The sequence below is a fragment of the Zootermopsis nevadensis genome, unplaced genomic scaffold (assembly GCF_977971745.1).
Source record: "Zootermopsis nevadensis isolate Lab colony 2312 unplaced genomic scaffold, Znev_1.0 Znev_ptg000001l, whole genome shotgun sequence".
Taxonomy (NCBI): Eukaryota; Metazoa; Arthropoda; class Insecta; order Blattodea; family Termopsidae; genus Zootermopsis; species Zootermopsis nevadensis.
Window position 1 is genome coordinate 7,533,331 of NW_028259133.1, and position 18,630 is coordinate 7,551,960.

The 18,630-nt window shown below is 37.0% G+C and overlaps 2 protein-coding genes across 6 annotated transcripts in view; one reads left to right on the top strand and one right to left on the bottom strand.

Annotated features, from left to right (window-relative positions):
- The window catches only part of Mcm6 (minichromosome maintenance 6), a 35,851-nt gene extending 30,849 nt beyond the window's left edge, over positions 1-5,002 (bottom strand). For both annotated transcript variants that reach the window (XM_022065712.1, XM_022065711.1), the window contains exons 1-3: positions 4,558-5,002; positions 3,053-3,196; positions 523-790 (exon numbers count right to left, since the gene is read on the bottom strand). In XM_022065712.1, the coding sequence (XP_021921404.1) occupies positions 523-790; positions 3,053-3,196; positions 4,558-4,649 (504 nt within the window). In that variant the 5' untranslated portion in view covers positions 4,650-5,002. The remainder of the gene's footprint in view (positions 1-522; positions 791-3,052; positions 3,197-4,557) is intronic.
- Positions 5,003-5,007: 5 nt separating this feature from the next.
- On the top strand, positions 5,008-15,620 carry LOC110830613 (uncharacterized). 4 transcript variants are annotated; one of them, XM_087342427.1, is made up of 9 exons: positions 5,659-5,810; positions 5,950-6,059; positions 8,983-9,146; positions 10,181-10,416; positions 11,800-11,893; positions 12,007-12,100; positions 13,339-13,510; positions 14,697-14,907; positions 15,092-15,620. In XM_087342427.1, exons 1-8 carry the CDS (start codon positions 5,808-5,810, stop codon positions 14,898-14,900), a joined length of 1,077 nt encoding a protein of 358 aa, XP_087198553.1. In that variant the 5' UTR covers positions 5,659-5,807; the 3' UTR covers positions 14,901-14,907; positions 15,092-15,620. The 4 variants fall into 4 exon arrangements, with proteins under 4 accessions (XP_087198556.1, XP_087198553.1, XP_087198549.1 ...); XM_087342430.1 differs by lacking the exon at positions 5,659-5,810 and adding an exon at positions 5,008-5,111 and having other exon boundaries at positions 14,697-15,620; XM_087342423.1 differs by having other exon boundaries at positions 14,697-15,620.
- Positions 15,621-18,630: the final 3,010 nt, after the last annotated feature.

Consider the following 18,630-nt stretch of genomic DNA (forward strand, 5'->3'; position numbering starts at 1 on the left):
CATTTCCACATTTTAATTTTTTGAGAACTATCCATGACCATTTTTGTGTATTGACTTTCAAACGACACCTATTCAGAGTGTATTAAAAGTTGAGCAGGAAAAACAATGACACAAGGAGAAATGGGAACACAAATGTATATAATCACTGTAATTATCAATATCAGAAACCTTGCAACAGCAGCAGCATGCTCAAAATATGAATGCAACAGTAGGTACAGGCTGCCTCAAAATAACACTCTACTGATAAAAGGATGATATAATGACTACCAAGATAAATTTCCATAAATGATACTGATCCTAATAAGATGCAAAAAGCATTACAAAATTTACCCTATTATTATTTTATTAATTTAAAACTCTGTGTAAAACAGTGATTTGTGCAGTTTACAATTAATATGATTACAAACAGGACCACAACAAAAGGCACAAATATACTTCAAAAAATATCCAGAAGACTATACTTTTTCAGAACATAATTACGAGGATAATTTTATTTTCAAAAAATACAAAAGTGAAGGTTACCTTAAACTGTTGTTCTACATCCTTTATCATTGTCTGACAGTCCAGACAGATAAAAGTTCCTGACACAAGTTCTGGGTGAACTGGATGAGTCCGTACCACCTGTCCTGAGATGCGAATTAGGGTTCCAATTTTTGCTGTTGTCAGTTCTCGAACTTTGTGACGAGTAGGTACGTCTGTAAAACTCACATAGTACTCTTTTTTGTCATCTTTTGCTTCCCCTCTATCCTTGACAAAGTTTCGTACTGCTTGACACAGAAATGGAAATATCCTAAAAGAAAGACAATGGTTGTCGAGAAAGCGTGGAAATTAGTGCTTTAATTTGCATACACAAACAAAAAAACAGTTGTTCATCACAAAGTAATTAGTTAACATTAAATTATACAGGTGATACAATTCATAAAAGTAGAATTTTCACTAACTTTATTCAGTAACAAAAAATTCAGATCTAAAGCAAATTTAACCCACCCCCTATTGTTATGCAGGTGAACTAACTTGTTTCATTGCGATAAAAATGTTTCATTGTATGACAAAACATATTATAAACATTCTTTATGCATTGAAATGTTCAAGACTTCATTGTAACATAGAAAGAAATGTTAACTTAAAAAAAAACTTAGACTTTTTCAGGTTCCAAATAAGTTTCTAAATGTTATGGGACTATTCTTTAAAGTACTAAATATGGAGAATGAAGTTTATTCTTGTGGTTGTTCGTGTGTTAAACTGTGTCAATATTCCATATTAACTTCTAGGAAAACCATACGCAAGACTGCTAATAAAAGCTCCTCGGGCTATCAGCCATGTCAAATGGTCAAAACTTGCTGATGTTTTGAGGACCATCTCAGTCCTCATCCTCAGGATTATTCATATTGTGTGTTCTGAGCGACCCACATACATACCTGTCCCTCACTCATACACGGATCTGACAGATCTGAGCCAATGAGGGCTAGTAGGCAAAGTCAAGTGCCTGCTTTGCTTGACCATGTCTTTGGATTGGTGGATCTCTAAATTGTTTGATTATGTTAATCACTGGATCCCAAGAATGAACAAGAGTAAAGAATCCATCTCTGTTACAGTTACTGTGGTGAAACTTGATATCAAAAGCCTCTTTTACTTATGATTCATATATCCTGGGCCTTATCCAGGAACGAGGCACTGCCAAAGTCAACGTTCTGTCCTGTGTCAAATCTATGTTCTGCCACTGCAAACTTCTCTGTCTCATGTATTCTTTATACCTGGTTTCGATGGTTCTGCCCATCTATCCAATGTAAATTTGACTGCAATCATGCGGCACACAGTAAATACCTTCAACCTTTAGGTCTAACTTAGCTTGACTGGTCTCAGCATATGAACATAGATGGTTGGTGAGGAGTCTGCTAATTTTATGAGAGACTATTTGTTGGAGTGGTATCATCGCTGTGCCTACCAGTCTCTCCTTCTGTCTGTGGCCTGTCTTGAAGCAAAGACACACTTAATGTCACGAATGCTACATCTGTTCTGTGGTACATGTGTGGGTCACTCAGAACACACAGTATTAATAAACATGAGGATATGGACAGAGATGGTCATCAAAACATCAGCAAGTTTCAACCCCTTGACCCGTGGTAACATATCACTACTTTATATAAACTCTTTGTTTATATTACAAGATATCTTTATAATAGTAGGAATTTTACTTGTTTTATATGTATTGCATTATGATTTATTCCTGTTGTCTTATGTAAAAAGAAGTAACTAAAAAACAAAAGGCTACAGAACCAAATGGCTAAAACATCTGCACAGAAGAAACATTTCAAGGAAAATGTTGACCCATGTCAAATGTAAAAGGCATTTAGCATAAAAGAATTAAACAGACCAATGAAACTCAACTGGAGGAACTAACCAGTATGTTCATACAATATGAAACTAAAAGATTTCTTGGCACTAGCACAACACTGCCAAAACATACAGTGAGTGTGGAAGCAAGGTTCCAACATTTTCAATCTCAGCACTAAGACTTTGGAGACCTCTAGTAGCAAGGTAAAGGCTGGATAAGCTGAGGAGGAAAATTATTCCCAAAACCCCACTGAGAAGTAAACTAACCAGTAAGTTGTCATTTTCCTTGCTAAGCAATACAGTGAATTATGGTGGGAAAAAGGCACATTCAATGACAAAGTCCATGTCTTTTGACATCTAAGCCATTAGTGAAATTTCACTGTTTTTAAAATAACTTCATTTTAAATAAGAGAACAGTTGTATGAAACCTAGCACAATGAGTTTAAATGTAATAACTTTGATCCACAATGGTCCAATTTACATCTGGATTAACAGTTCTGCCAATTCCAACATACTTAAAACTTTGCCAATACTTTCCACTAATAAAATAAGCACTTAATTCATAGAGAGTACTTCGCCAACAAATAAACACTGGTAATGTAGAATTCATAGATCAACAGAATGGTGACATAAATGATGAGTCAGTAGAGATGGAAGAAACAATCATGATCATTCTGCCTGGACAGACTGAGAAAAAGAAAATAAATATAGATATAACCTGTAATATTCCTCTACTATTGTGGCTGCAAGATTTTGGTTATATTTTTCAATATCTTCAAAACAAACTTCGAGTGTACTTCTCTCTGGATTCCGCAGCTCTTGGGCACCATATAAATACTTGATTTTGCCATCCTCCTTGTACCTTTAAAAAAAAGAATAGTTCATTACTCACAACACTTGTACATTTACCCAGGTACTGTCTCATGGAACATACTACTGGCTGCTTTTATCAGGTTGACAGTGGGTTCAGATAAGAAGTAAATATAATAAACTACAAGTTTCAGTGTGCATAGTGAGCATCAAAGAAAGATTTGTACCTACAGTGTGGCCAACACTTACCAGGGATTTCTGCCACACGCCTCTATTATAATAGAAACACCACCACATAGGCATAGATGTGTATATCTAAATCAGTGCTTCTCAAACAACCTGGCGTGGTGGACTGGCAATTTCTTTCCATGTGCCAGTGACTGGTACCATATTTGTGCCATATTATCCTATTCAAATAGGCACATAGCACATCAGACCATAAAACTAACATTCTTCACAGTATTAACTGGAATGTGAATGCATGCTAAGAGTAGCATACCTGTGGAGATGTTCCAATTAAAATACACTGATGACTGACTGAAAAGCTGAGTGTCTGAAGATAGTATACAATAACTATTATTTGTTTACGATCCAACAAAATGTTATTTAAACATTCGTAGCAATATTAATTTATACTGGAAACAATATAATGAATGAATAAAGTGAAGCCTTTGCATCAACTGAAGTTGATAAAAGCCTCTCGGGCAACAAGCCGCATCAGGTGGCTGAATGGTGAATAAACCATTTCTTCTGCCAGTCTCAACACTAGGAATTGTCAGGTGATAGATGTTGGAGGGTAGGCAACACAGCATAAAATAAACACTTACACACACATAAACAACTGAATAAATAAAAGCAAAGCTACCCCACTAATCACCATGTAGGAGAGAAGGAGTGAGTGGTCAGCATCATGCCCCAGCCACACTTAACCCCTGGGAACTGACTGCTGATACCCAGATCTGTTCTGGAAGCAGAGGCTAAATGAAAATCCTCTGCCCCTTTGAGACCAAACCTTGATTATCCAGCCCATAATCAGTCACTATACTGACTGAGCTCCTTCAATCGAACAAGCATTTAAAACTAAAAGTTGAAATCATGATATAGAAGTATTTGGGCCAATACTGAAAGATTCTTTTGTCTGACTCTTACTCTATAGAAGAACTTTCTTCAATTTAGGCTTACTAAATACTGCAAATAAATTAAAATAAATTCTGATTCATACACGTAAACGATAATATAGATCGTAATTTACAAAGGCGTACGTATTACAAAATAACCAACCACCAACCACGAGTGACATTAGGAAGTAAATATCATACATGAACTAAAAAAATGGTTGACCTTGATGGAATACATGGTTTATCACAGATGTGAAAGGCTCAATCTATTCTGCAGTCGCTTTAAATTACTTACTCTTCTAAGAAATCCTGGAACAGTTTCTGACATCTCACCCCGACTTCATCTCTCACACGTTGCTGACCGACTTGTGCCTCTGGCACATCCATACCAATTTCACTTAATACAAATAAAACTGAAATGTGCACCAACAAACCAACTTCACTTCGTGAGATTTTATTTTACTTTAAACCGCGTTGAACAAAAACGTCTTTCAACACAATTGGCGGTAAATTCTATTGTCTGTGAGCAAGAAGTCGTAGTGTAGCCAATAATTTATATTTGAGATAAAAATCCCTAACTGAACTTTTGCAATAAAAGTAACATCAAACTTCATAAATTTGACGTCCATGAACAACGCAACACAATACCACACTTCACTATAATGTAAATTATGAGTCTGAAAGGGCTGAAATTTAGCGTTGTTTGGGTGAAAATGACGCATACGTTGACATACCTACAAACCTACCTCTTTGGTTTTTGCTATTTTCTGCTTATAACATTCGTTCCTTGGACAAGCGCAGGAATACCAATAGAAGAACTGCAGCACTATTTAACGTTGCAGAAAGAAAGTAAGAGAAATAGTAAATGTATCTTCCTAACATTTGGAAACAAGGTCAAGAAATCAAAATTGCATTCATTAAGAAATTGAGAACACAATAAATTCTAAGAATGCTGTATACATTACAATTCAAGAAGGAACTGACAAATATTATTCAGATGATAACATTAAGAAGTTCGAGATTGGCAGGACATTTAGCACGTTGCATTACGAATTTGGGTTGTAAAACCAAAAGGTAAGAGACCATTTGGAAGACCTAGGTTCAAATGGAAGGATATTATTAAAATAATGTTTAAAAACAGGGTGGGAGGATGTCAACATGGTTCATTTGCCTCAGAAGAGGGACCAATGGTTGGCTCGTGTGAGCATTGTAAACAACTTCGGGTTGAATAAAGGGCGGAAAATGTCTTGTCAGTCTCACAAGAATTGTAGTCTGTGGAATTAGTTACTTCGATAGTAATTATTTCCATATGTTGATTTATCGGATGAGCGTGACGAGTTACGTCCATGACGTCATCGCATGTAAGTTTGCCTGTGTTGCTTGGGTTTCCAAGATCTATTTTGGTAATTGTGTATGTTGGTTGGCATGAGCTGTTATCGTCGTTGCAACATGTGTTAAAGTTGGAAGCATTGTGACCAACATATTGAATTGATTTGGTTCATTTTCTAGTTTGGGATATTCGGATTCTTAGACTGTATTATTAAAATGGTAATTTGTGTTTTAGTCAAAAGAAGTTTTAGTTATAATTTTAATATCTATTATTTTTGAACTTGTACAGTTTTATCTGCGAACAAAGAGACATGACACTTTGTAGGTTATGTTACTATTTTAAATTCCTTTCTTCCAGTATTCGTTACTGTATAGGAAAGACAGTGCACACGAAGATAGTATTTGGAGCTGTGCATGGGGAAAGATGAAAAAGAAGGATGATGAAAACGGCGATGGTGAAGGATCAAGGTATCTGCCGATATTCTGTATTGATTTCGCAATAGAAATTCCCAAGTTGGCAGAAGTGAGTGGATACTATAGCAAATCACTCCGTATTCAAATTTATGCTGTTTAGTTAGTATATTCCACGCGTACAGAAAGGCAAGATCAACTTTTAATTATGAACCAATTTGTTGACTTGTTGCCCTGTTAGCACACATCTGATACCCCATTTTACATATGAAAGGTTTTTTGCTGTGCAGAATCTATATTATCTTCACAGATCAGTTGCTAACCTTACAATTCAGAAAGAGGTGTCAGTGATGCTGGGATACAAATATATGAGATCCACTCCAGAATTAAATGTTTTTCCACTATAGTAAACAATTTAATGTAGCACTGATGAATTCTCTTTGACTGACATCTTCAACACTATTAAACAATTATTATTGCTAATAAATATTGGGGATCATCAGTGTGGGTTCAGACGAAACAGATCAACGATTGATCAGATCTTTTGCATTCGTCAGATACTAGAGAAAAAATGGGAGTTCGGTGGGACTGTACATCAGTTATTTATAGATTTCAAAAAAGCCTATGACTCTGTGAAGAGAGAAGTGCTATATAATATTCTTATTGAATTTAGTGTACCAAAGAAGCTAGTGGGTCTAATAAAAATGTGCTTAAATGAAACCTGCAGCAAAATTCGAGTAGGTAAATATGTATCTGAGACATTCCTCATCAAGAACGGTCTAAAACAAGGAGATGCTTTGTCTCCCTTGCTCTTTAACTTTGCGCTAGAATACGCCATCAGGAAGGTCCAAGGTAGGCAGGAGGGTTTGCAATTGAACGGGACACATCAGCTATTGGCATATGCTGATGATGTTAATTTATTGGGGGACGATATAAATACAATAAAGAGGAACGCAGAAGTTTTACTAGAGGCTGGTAGACAAGTGGGGCTGGAAGTAAATTCAGAAAAAACTAAGTACATGTTAGTATCTCGTCATCAGAAGACAGGCGGGCAAAATTATCTTAGGGTAGCTAATAAATCCTTTGAAAGGGTTACAAAGTTCAAATATTTGGGAACAACAATAACAAATCAAAATGATACTTGTGAGGAAGTTAGGAGGAGACTAAATTCCGGAAATGCTTGCTACTTCTCAGTCCAAAATATTTTGTCTTCCCGTCTGATTTCTAAGAACCTGAAAATTAAAGTATACAAAACAATAATATTGCCTGTTGTTTTGTATGGGTGCGAAACATGGTCTCTCACTCAGAGGGAGGAACACAGATTGCAGGTGTTTGAGAATCGGGTGTTGAGGAGGATATTTGGGCCTAAGAGGGAAGACGATGGGGCGTGGAGAAAACTGCACAATGACGAGCTTAAAAATCTGTACTGCTCCCCCAGTATTGTGAGGGTGATTAAGTCGAGAAGAGTGAGATGGGCGGGACATGTAGCGCGCATGGATGGGACAAGAGGTGTGCACCGGGTACTGGTTGGGAAACCTGAAGGGAAGAGACCGCTGGGGAGACCTAGACGTAGATGGGAGGATAATCTCAGGCGGGATCTATGGGAGATAGGAGTTGAAGGAAACTGGATTTTGTTGGCCCAGGACAGGGTCCGGTGGAGGGCTTTGGTTAATTCGGTGATGAACCTTCGGGTTCGGTAAGCCATCTAGTTAGTTTTTAATAAATTATTAACATATTGTAATCATGTTTCCGTAAGTTTTATACACAGTTCTGTTTTTATAAATATTCTTACAGGTATAAATGGAAAAAAAAATATTGAATATTCGTAGTGCATTTGTGTAAAAGGTAATAAATTATTTTGTGTATTAGTAATGAACATATGTTGAATGCAATGTAATTTCTAGCTATAGTTTTTATAAAAATACCTTATAATTTCTAAGGAATTATTAACAATGTAATTATGTATGAGTGCTGTATTTTGCTTTTAAAATATTTTTCTGTAACTGTTGTATTTCTAGGCATTTTTAGTGTAAATTACATTTTTAGTCTTTTTATATAACAAACAGCAGATGATAATGCATACAAGATGATAATATTGAGATACATTTCATATTTGCTCAGGGAGTGTTCCTTAACCCATTGTAACTAAATACAAATGTTAGGATATTCACCTATCACTTACTTTATTCAGACAATAATAATAATAATTCAAGGGATGCCATCTCCCATTTGCTTCAGAAATATTTCAGTTAAGGAGGAAAAAAGTGAATAACTAAAAAGCATAAATGTTCCATGTATTTATAGTTTATTTAACAAGACTTTCAGTATCTCAGACTTTATAGCATCTAATGAGAGGATGATAATGAACTGGAAATGTTGTACTATCCCAGCACATGCATGGAGGGACTGAGGAAAATAATGAAAAACATTAGTCAGAGTAGCTGGTCTCAAGGCCAAGATTGCACCCATATGAAGCAAGAGTGCTTACTGCTCGGCCACAACATTTATTCATAACTGTTCAAGATTAGGTCTTGAGTTGCCTACTAACATCACATTTCGTATGTCATATACCTCATTAAGAGCAAGAGAAGGGAATAAGAAGAGTTTCTATTGAACATGGAGGTGTAATGCTTTGAATTCTGTTCATGCTTTAGAACTCTAACATCTGAATATCAGCTCAGACAGGATATTCTGACCGAAGATTTTTGTAACATTTCTGTTTATCAGGCAATTGCTAGAATAGTGTCTTAAAATGTACACAAACCATTCCTTCCTAAGTCGTCATTCAGTTTTTCTGGTACTTGTTGCTGCATATGCAGTTTACAGAAACAATGAAACTGAGTAGTTGTGGAGTGGCATTGAATAAGTTGACAAGGGCAGGCCAGTGGTCATCAGATCAACATGCTACCTATAACCTGAAAATTAGATCCTTAATATTTTAAAAACAATCATAAGAAACATTTAACAAATGTACTTCCAGAGATTCAACTGCTGCAGAAGAATCATTGGATTATATTGTGACAGGGGCTGTAGATGATTTAGTGAAAGTCTGGTCGTTCAAGAATGATGAGCTGGAGTTAAGACACAAACTTGAGGGTCATTCACTGGGAGTAGTATCTGTTGCCATTAATTCAGACAGTACAAGTGAGTAAAAGTATTATTATCTAGGTGTTAACATCTTTTCTGATCCCTGGTGTTGGAAGGCTAGATTCTTTACGAGTTGGAAAGAGTGAGCATCTGTGCCATATTTCGCATGAATGATATAATTTGTGGTAATTTAACAAATTTTTTTTTACATTTTAAATGCATCCTCAAACCTGTAGTTTCTCCACAACTTAAAATCACATGTTTAGCTTCTTCCGGTTTGCCACACATGGAACACAGTCCTTTTGTATTTTTCTTTCTGCAGCCCTTCAGTTTCCATATTCCTATAGTGTTTTTCAGTGGAATTGTTTTGTTGAATGTATTTGCATGGTAAGTATCAAGTGCTTTTTGATGCTTCTGTCATGTGGCTCCTGAACATACTGACTCTTGCTATCTATCATCACCTTTGTGTTGTTGGCTACTCACAGTGAGCAGAATTCAACTACATGTGGCACAAATCTGAAAACCTTATTGTGAGCTTATTGAAGTGTCAGTGAGGCCTGTACTCCAGAGGCTGAAAATATTGTGCCTGTTTCTAGATACCAACATACAGTTTTTATGCATCTATTACCTTATTTTGTTACCAACATCCCTGAATGAAAAATGCTTATACTTGACTGGTTTGTTTGAATGCCACAAATTTTGGAAAGAGTAATATAATTCCCCATTCTCACCTACCAGCTTTTGACCAACCATTCGAGGACAAGCCTTCAGATTTATGTGGTACCTATGCACATATTAAACTGGTGCCCCCCCCCCCACCATTTGACCATTCTCTACATATGTAAGACCTACACTAGATAGTTCCTCCTTAATTTTGCACCCAGTTGCCATTTGTGATGTGAAACAGACTTTAAATTTTTTGAAATAACCAGAGAGAACAGTTGGTGCCATTATTTGTGCTAATGCAATTCTTAGCTCAGGCTTGAGTGATTTGTCACGCAATGAAATACCACTATCCAGCACTGTCTAGCTTAAGCCACAATATACTAAAATGTGATATATAATCTATGGATGTGTAATAATGTTTTCAGCTTGTGCATCGAGTTCATTGGACTCAAGCTTAAGACTGTGGGATCTTGCAACTGGGGAGAAGGTTGGCAGCATTGACGTCGGACCAGTAGACATTTGGACAGTTGCCTTCTCACCTGATGATAAGTTTATCATCTCAGGAAGTCATTCTGGAAAAATTGCTCTGTATGGAGTTGAATCTGCTAAACAAGAGCAAACCCTTGATACAAGAGGAAAATTTACTCTCAGCATTGCATATGTGAGTAGATATTCTTTCCAGTGTTTAATCTATGCTATATCATAAAGTTCTCTTACAGAATAAGATACAGCTTTTTTAAAAGGTAGAGGCCTTTAAACCTTGTAAAACTGGTCATTTATCAGGAACAAGTGAAAGATATAAAACAGTTCGTGTTGCTTGACCATAACTTGATGGCCCTGTTTTGTTGAAGAATGGAGGTAACTGGGTTCCCGTATCAATGTTAAGAAGCTTGGAGTGTGATGTGTAAGTGCCTGACTGCCTACTGTTCCTTAATAGTCTGCTGTCTGATAAGGACACTGAAATCCACGAGCTGGATGTGTAAAAAGTGTGATGAATCACTGATCACATCTGCCCCTGATGAAGGAGACAGTCTCCAAACCATTGGAAGTTTATTCTTAGCTCACGTGGCTAATAACCTGAAAAGACTATTAAAGCACTTGAAATGCAGAGGCCTGCTACAGAAACTACTATGGGAGACTGGAGCAGACATGTAATATGGCTGTGGAATATTGCACGCATTTGATAATGATTTCCGATTGCAATAGTATCATTCTCAGAATTCTGAGAAAGGTGTTATGAATTTTTTTCCCTGGAGTTTCGTTTTTATGCATATTCAAATTCAGCTCTGTGAATAAAAGTGCAATTTCAAAATGTTAATTCTATTTTATTTCTATTCTATTAAAATGTTATTTAGAGATGAATGCTACTGTGGTAAGATTATGCTTCAGAACCAAATTCTGAGTTTTAGACATATGGTTCACATTAGCATCCTTTCATTCCTTCCTTCTGAAGAACGTTGTTGCCACATGAACTAAATTATAGTAATATCTCATGGTGACCTGTCACTGATTGATTTTCATTTTCTTTATTTTCATGACAAAGATACAATTTTTTCTCCAATAAAGGATGTACAGAATACCTGAAGTTGTTTTTGCAGTCATTGTGAAACTGTTTTGAAGAATATAGAGTAAACAAACCAACAACTATTAACACTATAATAGACACTATTGCCATACGCGTTTCAACCTCAAGAGGTCATCATCGTTGGCATCAGGGAAATTAATACATTTAGTCAAATGGTTTAAACTAGATTCAGAATTAAAAATGAAAAGGTATTTGACAAGATTTTTGAAGTGACACTGCACTAGATGCTGTTATTCACAGGAGTAAAACTTGCACTTAGCTATTGATCCCGTTGTTCGGTGGCCGCAGCTGGTCTCGGCGAGCTATAGTTGCGTCGTCTGTTCCTGTGAACTCCAGAACCGTGGGTGAGAGACGTTTTGAAGAAATTAACATCTTGTGCCATTCTAGTACTGACTCACTGTGTGGATCTTGAACCATATTTAATTGGCTAGATGGTTATATTTTACTATTATTTTTCAGAGCCCAGATGGAAAATACATTGCTAGTGGAGCAATTGATGGCATTATCAACATCTTTGATGTTTCTTCTGGAAAGCTGGTCCACACGCTTGAAGGTAACAATTTTTTTTACTTCTTTAAGCCAGTGACATAATTTTGTGGCTAAAGAAAGGTGTCTGCTGGTAGTACAATACACAGGATCTGAAACTAAGAACATTTTCCTTTTCAGGTCATGCGATGCCCATCAGGTCTCTATGCTTCTCTCCTGATTCACAGCTGCTTCTGACAGCTTCCGATGATGGGCATATGAAGCTCTATGATGTGTATGTATTGCACTTATTCCTATTAATCATAATGACCATAAATTGAAGTGTAGTGGTTGCTGCTTAAGATCTCTTTTATGATGGTTTTGAACCTAAGAAGTTGAAATGAGTTTTAAGAATATCACCATAAGAATAATGTGTTGATATTCTCTTTAAAATATTTCCCACATAAAAAGATGTCCTGCCTAAGAATTGAAATTTAAAGCATATTTTACCCACTTAATAAGCTTTAATCAGATTATTCCATGTGCACAAATTAAGCAGATGTACACATAAATCAATGTCTTGCAGGTGCTTAGTGAGAGGTAGAAGATACGTGGAAGTGGATGTGTCTTGTGTTGCCATGTTCCACTTCTTTCTTCTGTCTACTGGATGTTGGTCATAGTGTGGCCTTTGAATGCTAGCTTACAGTCAGTGAAAGAGTGTCGAACCTCATGAAACTGCGTGAAATTTTACTGTCTTACGCTATACACTGTTGTATTATGCTGTGAATATTGAATATTATGCTAAACACAGCTACAAAAACCAGCATAAAATATACAGTACTGTCAGGCACTGAAAAACTGGAGTTCATTAAGAAAATGGATGCTGAGCCATATGAGAGACACTAATGAAGACTATAAGTTGACTTCTTGGGTTCTTTGCTTGAAATAATTATTTAACACTTAATTAGTTTCTTGATTGCAGTTATTAACATTTATCCATAAAAAGTTTTGCTTGTTTAATCTTCTGCATAATTTCCACATTGGTATTACTTGCTCTCTTCTTGTGGTTAGTCACTGCTTCTTCGCTCTTGGTCACACTACGCACTTTTCCTATGTTACTCACCACACAGCATGGTCATTAATAAACTCTTGACTGACTCCACAAGGTGGCAAGCAACTCATATATGTAGGTCCCATCACACATGCAGAATTGTCCAGCAACTTCTGGATCCTTCTGTTTCATTTGAGACAATTCTAGGAGCTGCATGCAGTAAAGTAAGATGAGTGCAAGCGAGCTACAGGAAATAACTTTTACTCTCACGGCAGACGTTTGTGACTACATTGTATTTTCCTGGGACCTTTATTTTTCTGCAAGTTGTGGTGATCTAGTTTGTATTTGTTTTTATGTTACATGGGTAGCCCGTGATTCATTGGCAGATTAATGAATGCAGGTACAATATAGTTTTGTCTCCAGTCTGATTATTTTACAAGAATGCTGTTTGATTTTTCTGATTACATATTGATGTGTTTCAGGCAACATGCAAATGTTGCAGGCACTCTGTCCGGCCATGCTTCCTGGGTCCTTAGTGTCGCCTTTTCTCCAGACAATCAGCATTTTGTTTCGAGCAGTTCTGACCAGAGCGTGAGAGTATGGGAACTGAGCAGCCGACAGTGCATCCACACATTTAATGAACATACTGACCAGGTGACTGATTGCATTCTTTTTGCTATATTGTTTTGAATGGAAATGTAGTGTAATTTGAAGAGTAGGAAGAGAACTGCAGTTTATGGAGTTTGAAATTTGGGCCCACCCCAGTATCTTCAGCATTATTGGATAATTTGCCTTTTGATGCTTCATGAAACATTTCAGTCTGTGTAATAAGGGATTTTCTGAGTTATTCATTGTTGATTCACTGCAGTTAAGAGTGTCGACTGCTCTTAATTGACTTTCCAGGTATTAAATCATCCTATCCTTATCTACAAAATCTTATCAATTTTTCTTTTACCTCAGTTCTTTGATGATCAGAGCTCAGCAGTCGTCCAAACATAATATTTATTCTAATGGGATTTAGTTCATAGTAAAATAAATATTTCTGCTGTTGGTTACCAGTTTTTTCCTTCACTGCATTTACTGTGTCGTGTTTATATTTTGTTCTAATAGTAAATTATATTTTTCTTGCATTCTTTTTTAGGTTTGGGGAGTAAAATACAATCCAGATGGAAACAAGATTGTTTCTGTGTCTGAAGATCGGTCAATAAATATATATGATTGCCCACTGTAATCGTTTGTTTTATTGTCTGATCAATGACACTGCATTACATATGAAAAAGAAAGAATGAATGCCAAAGCACATTTCAAAGTTAATTAATTATCTTTCCTTTCTGATTTCATATTACCCTTCCTGTGCTTTGATATGAAATGGTTTTTATACATGTAATTACACAAAGTGTTACAACATAACTTGTTTATTTATTGGAAAATATGTAGAGTGAATTGGGGGAAGTTGCCAATTTTTCCTCTAGTTTGGCAGTATGGTAACAGATGTCAAGAAAAGGCGGTGTGGTAGTCCCTGGCTTCAATTCTAGTAGAGGTAAAACCTTGGTGCAGCTGTGAGGTTGGTTTTTTGAGTTTAAGCATGAAAAGAAAAACCAAGATGTGTTAAAATAACCACCTTGAAACTATTGAACAGTTATTTTAAAGTAGTAATATTGACTAATGCATAAAGAACTGTGAATACTGGGATGTTCTAACACAATGCACGTATCAAAGGATTGTCGGTGATCCCAGCTCTAGTGACGCCATATTAAGTCATGTGACTCTAGTGGCATCACACCCCAATCCTCCAGAAAGACGACTAGTTTAAGTGTTGATATTTTTCACTTTTATGCAGAAAATGCCTAGAAACTATACCAGGACCTCTAACAGAGGTCAGCGGAGTCAGGATAGCCTACAACTTGCCGTGGAACACGTACGGACGGGAGGCACGAATCGTTTAAAAGCCTCACAAGAATATGTCATCCCACACAGGACTTTGAAAAGACAACCACAGAAGAATGATGCGAAAAATCATGGCGTGGGCTCTCAAAGTCGGTAATATTTCAGTAAGTGCAATAATATAAGATTTTCAATATGACTTTTGTACAAATAATTTTTAAATGCCTGCTATTTTAATATGTTGCCTGAGAAAAGAAAAGAAGAGCATTTGGTGACCAACATACAGAAACTATAGGCTTCAGGATTTTGGCCACTGGAGAGACTTTATTAAGCTCACCTTTCTGTTTGCAGAAGGGAATAAAATTCTTCACCGCTTCAACAGAGACAAAATTATGGCACGATGGGATTGTCTAGAACTCATTTTTGAGACAATATCCTGGATTATTTAAGAAATAATCTACAATGTCTATCTATTGACAGAGCTATGGTCATGATGAATCTGGATGAATCTGGTTTTCAAGTTAATCCTAGGCCTAACACTGATATCTGAGAAGAGCTCTCCGACAGTGTACCAAATGACTTCTGGTGAAAAGCGGGAGACAGTGCTGCAGTGCCATAGGCTGTTTTATATCTCCAGCCTGCATACTTAAAGAGAAAAACAAAAAGTCAGAATGGGAAGATTCTCTTCCCAAAGGGTCAAAAGTTTTCATGAATGTAAAGTCTGGTTTTGCAAACTCTACCATATTAATGCAGTGGCTGAATAGAGCATTTTATTCCAAGAAAACAAACAGGGAAAGTAGTACTAATTCTAGATGTTCATACATCGCACTGCAATGACCAGGATATGTTGGAACTAGCTCATAAAAACGACATAATCGTGGTTTGTTTTCCTCCCCATTCCACCCACAACCTTCTTCCATTTGATCGGTATACCTTTAAGCTCCTGGAACACATTTTCTTCAAAGAAATGCGCGTTTCGTCACGATTTCACACAGGTCGCAGAATGTTAAGACCACAGTGTGCACCATTGCTGAAGGAGGCTTGGCAGAAATCTGCGACTCAATCTAATACCCATTCTGGATTTGAAACCTGTGGCGTATATCCATATAGTACAGAAAAGGTACCAGGGGAAGCTTTCTCGGTATCTGATGCTCTTCTGTCTGGATCACCTGATGAGAATAATGAGACAGAGAGTACCAAACTGCAAAACGTGGTTCTTCCTCAGGAAATTAAAAAGTGGATTTTCAGCACAACTAAAGGTGGGAAACTAATCCCAAGCAGAACCGTCTTTTGAGGACTTTGCCCCTGTCCCTGTGTTGGATCTGCTATGAGAGCGGAGTAAGAAAACATCTGCAGTGCTGACAGATAAGGAAAATTTAAACCAAGCAAAAATGCATCGACAGGAAGTTGCTGCTTTAGGACAGAAATCCTGCGGACCTAACACGTGAACTACGGCAACAACGAAGAATAAAAATAATAACTGTGTAGCATGTAAAGTCAAATACTACAATAAGAATGGGCTACAGGTAGATTGGATTCAGTGTATTATATGAAAACAGAGGCTGCATCAGACGCGTGTAATAACTGTACTGATACTGCCACGGTGGTCTAACAGTTAGAACAATGGGCTCGTAATGCTGGGGTCCCGGGTTCGATTCCCAGCGGTGCTCAGATTTACAACTTGTGTTGGGCAAGGCCGTGGTCCAGGCATCACAAAGTTTTCCTCCAGGGTTTCTCCGTGGCATCCCAACATTTACTCCACTTTCATCGTTTCGCAAAAGGGGGTCACAGTAGGAGCGTTAAATGTCGCGGTCCCGATCGAACCCATGTACTGATGGGTCGTGAATCCTGCTAACCACCATACGAAAAAAAAACTGTACTGATTAGCAATTAACGCTAGATGATCATAAGACAATAAAATGACAGGGAAATACATGTTCACCATTAATTTTGAGTTTTTAAACATTCTGTTGGAATACTTATAAGGGAGTACTCATGTCATTTTGCATGTTGGCATCTTGCGCCAGTGCTCGGGGAGAGATGCCTAAAATGTCAACCTTTTGAAAAAGGAATGCTGAGTCACAAATAAATTATTTTGTGGTAGTGTACACTGGGTTTTAGCTTCAGAATATTTGTCAGTACACGTCACATTCATATCAGATAAAAGTTCCTAAAATTGTGCCGGATGTGATGTGTAAAACCAAAAGTAAGGCATTTTCCCCCATTCCGCTGTATTATATTTATCAATAAACACTGCTCATTTTATTGTGATCAAAGAAAGTTGTTTGAACTTTGCCACAACATACTGCATTGAAGGTGGTTGTCTCTTCGGTTGATGTGCAGTAGAAGTTTACTGACGTTTCAGAGGCAACAGACACCACCAAAACATCAGCAAACTTCTACCAGACTACGCTGAGCAATAACCCACAAGACAGCCATCTCCGTACTTGCCATGAGAACCTGAAATCTCGCATACTGCACTGATTTCAGAAGTTGTTCATAAAAACTTTACAACACAAGAACAAAGGGATTTTTTGGCAGTCAGACCTTATCTCATTGATATGAAAAATGAGTCTTTCTCAAGGTAGGTAACAAGCTTAAGGATTTCGCATGGTACTTATTTATTTGTCTGTCTTCTTTCCTTTCTCTTGAAGTGAAGTTTAAAGTTTAACAGTCTGTGTTCACAGTGTAATCTTCCATTGGAGGTGGGGAGAGTATAAAGATTTATTTGTTCCCAGAATCATGACTTCACAAAATTATTTGTATCATGAATTGGGGGACAGGATTTTTTGTACATAAGAGAATCATAACAGCAATTAACGAGGGTAGAGTTTGTTAGTGACACGATGTCGTATATATTACTAAGAGGCAGTTGGTGCGATATTACCGTTCTGAATGTGCTTGCCACAACGGAAGATAAAACTGGTGATACAAAGAATAATTTCTGTACGTATTTCGAAAATACCACATAAAAATATTTTTAAAAGATTTTAATATCAAAGTAGGTAGAGAGGATATTTTGAAGCCAAGTGGGAACGAGAATTTACACGAAAACAGTAATGATAATTGAGTTAGAGTAGCAGATTTTGCAACTTCCAAAATATAATTGTCAAGAGTACTGTGTTCCCATATCGCAGCATTGAGATATGCACTTGTACATCTTCTGGTGAAAAGACGCAATCAGATTGAACACATTTTGGTGGATAGGAGACAGCATTGAAGTGTACTTAATGCTCAATCTTTCAGGGGAGCAGACTGTGATACCGATCACTATTTGGTGGTTGCGAAAGTTAGGGAGAGACTGGCAGTCAGTAAACGAGAAACGCAAAAGTCTGATATGGAGGGATTCAATCTCAAGAAACTACGCGAGGTATGAAGTTAAAATCCCAATCAGGTTCGCAGCTCTGGATAACTTAGATGTTGATGCGGATATCAACCATTAGAGAGAATATACAGATTTCAGCCAAGGTGAGCCTAGGTTATTACGAACTGAAGCCGCATACACCATGGTTTGATAAAGGATGTTTAAAACTATCGTATTAAACGAAACAAGTCAAAATACAATGGTTACAGGATCCGAGCCAAACAATGGGGATAATTTAAACGATGTATTACGTGAAACTAGTAGACATTTCAGGAACAAGAAGAGGGAATATCAGAATGACAAAATTAATGTGATTGCAACTCGCAGTAAGAACAAGGACTTTAGAGACTTGTACAGAGGTATAAATGAATTTAAGAAGGGTTATAAACCTATAAGTAACTTGATAAAAGACGATAATGGTGATCTGCTTGCAGATTCACACAACATTTTGAATAGGTCGAAAAAATACTTCTCTCAGCTGCGGAATGTATGTATGGTCAGTGATGTTAGGCAGACGGAAATAAAT

What these genes read in the sequence shown, in the direction of transcription:
- LOC110830613 (XM_087342423.1), top strand. An exon ending in TTACTCTCAGCATTGCATAT is followed by an intron (nt 10,417 to 11,799) that starts GTGAGTAGATAT and finishes ATTATTTTTCAG; the next exon opens with AGCCCAGATGGAAAATACAT. An exon ending in CATATGAAGCTCTATGATGT is followed by an intron (nt 12,101 to 13,338) that starts GTATGTATTGCA and finishes GATGTGTTTCAG; the next exon opens with GCAACATGCAAATGTTGCAG.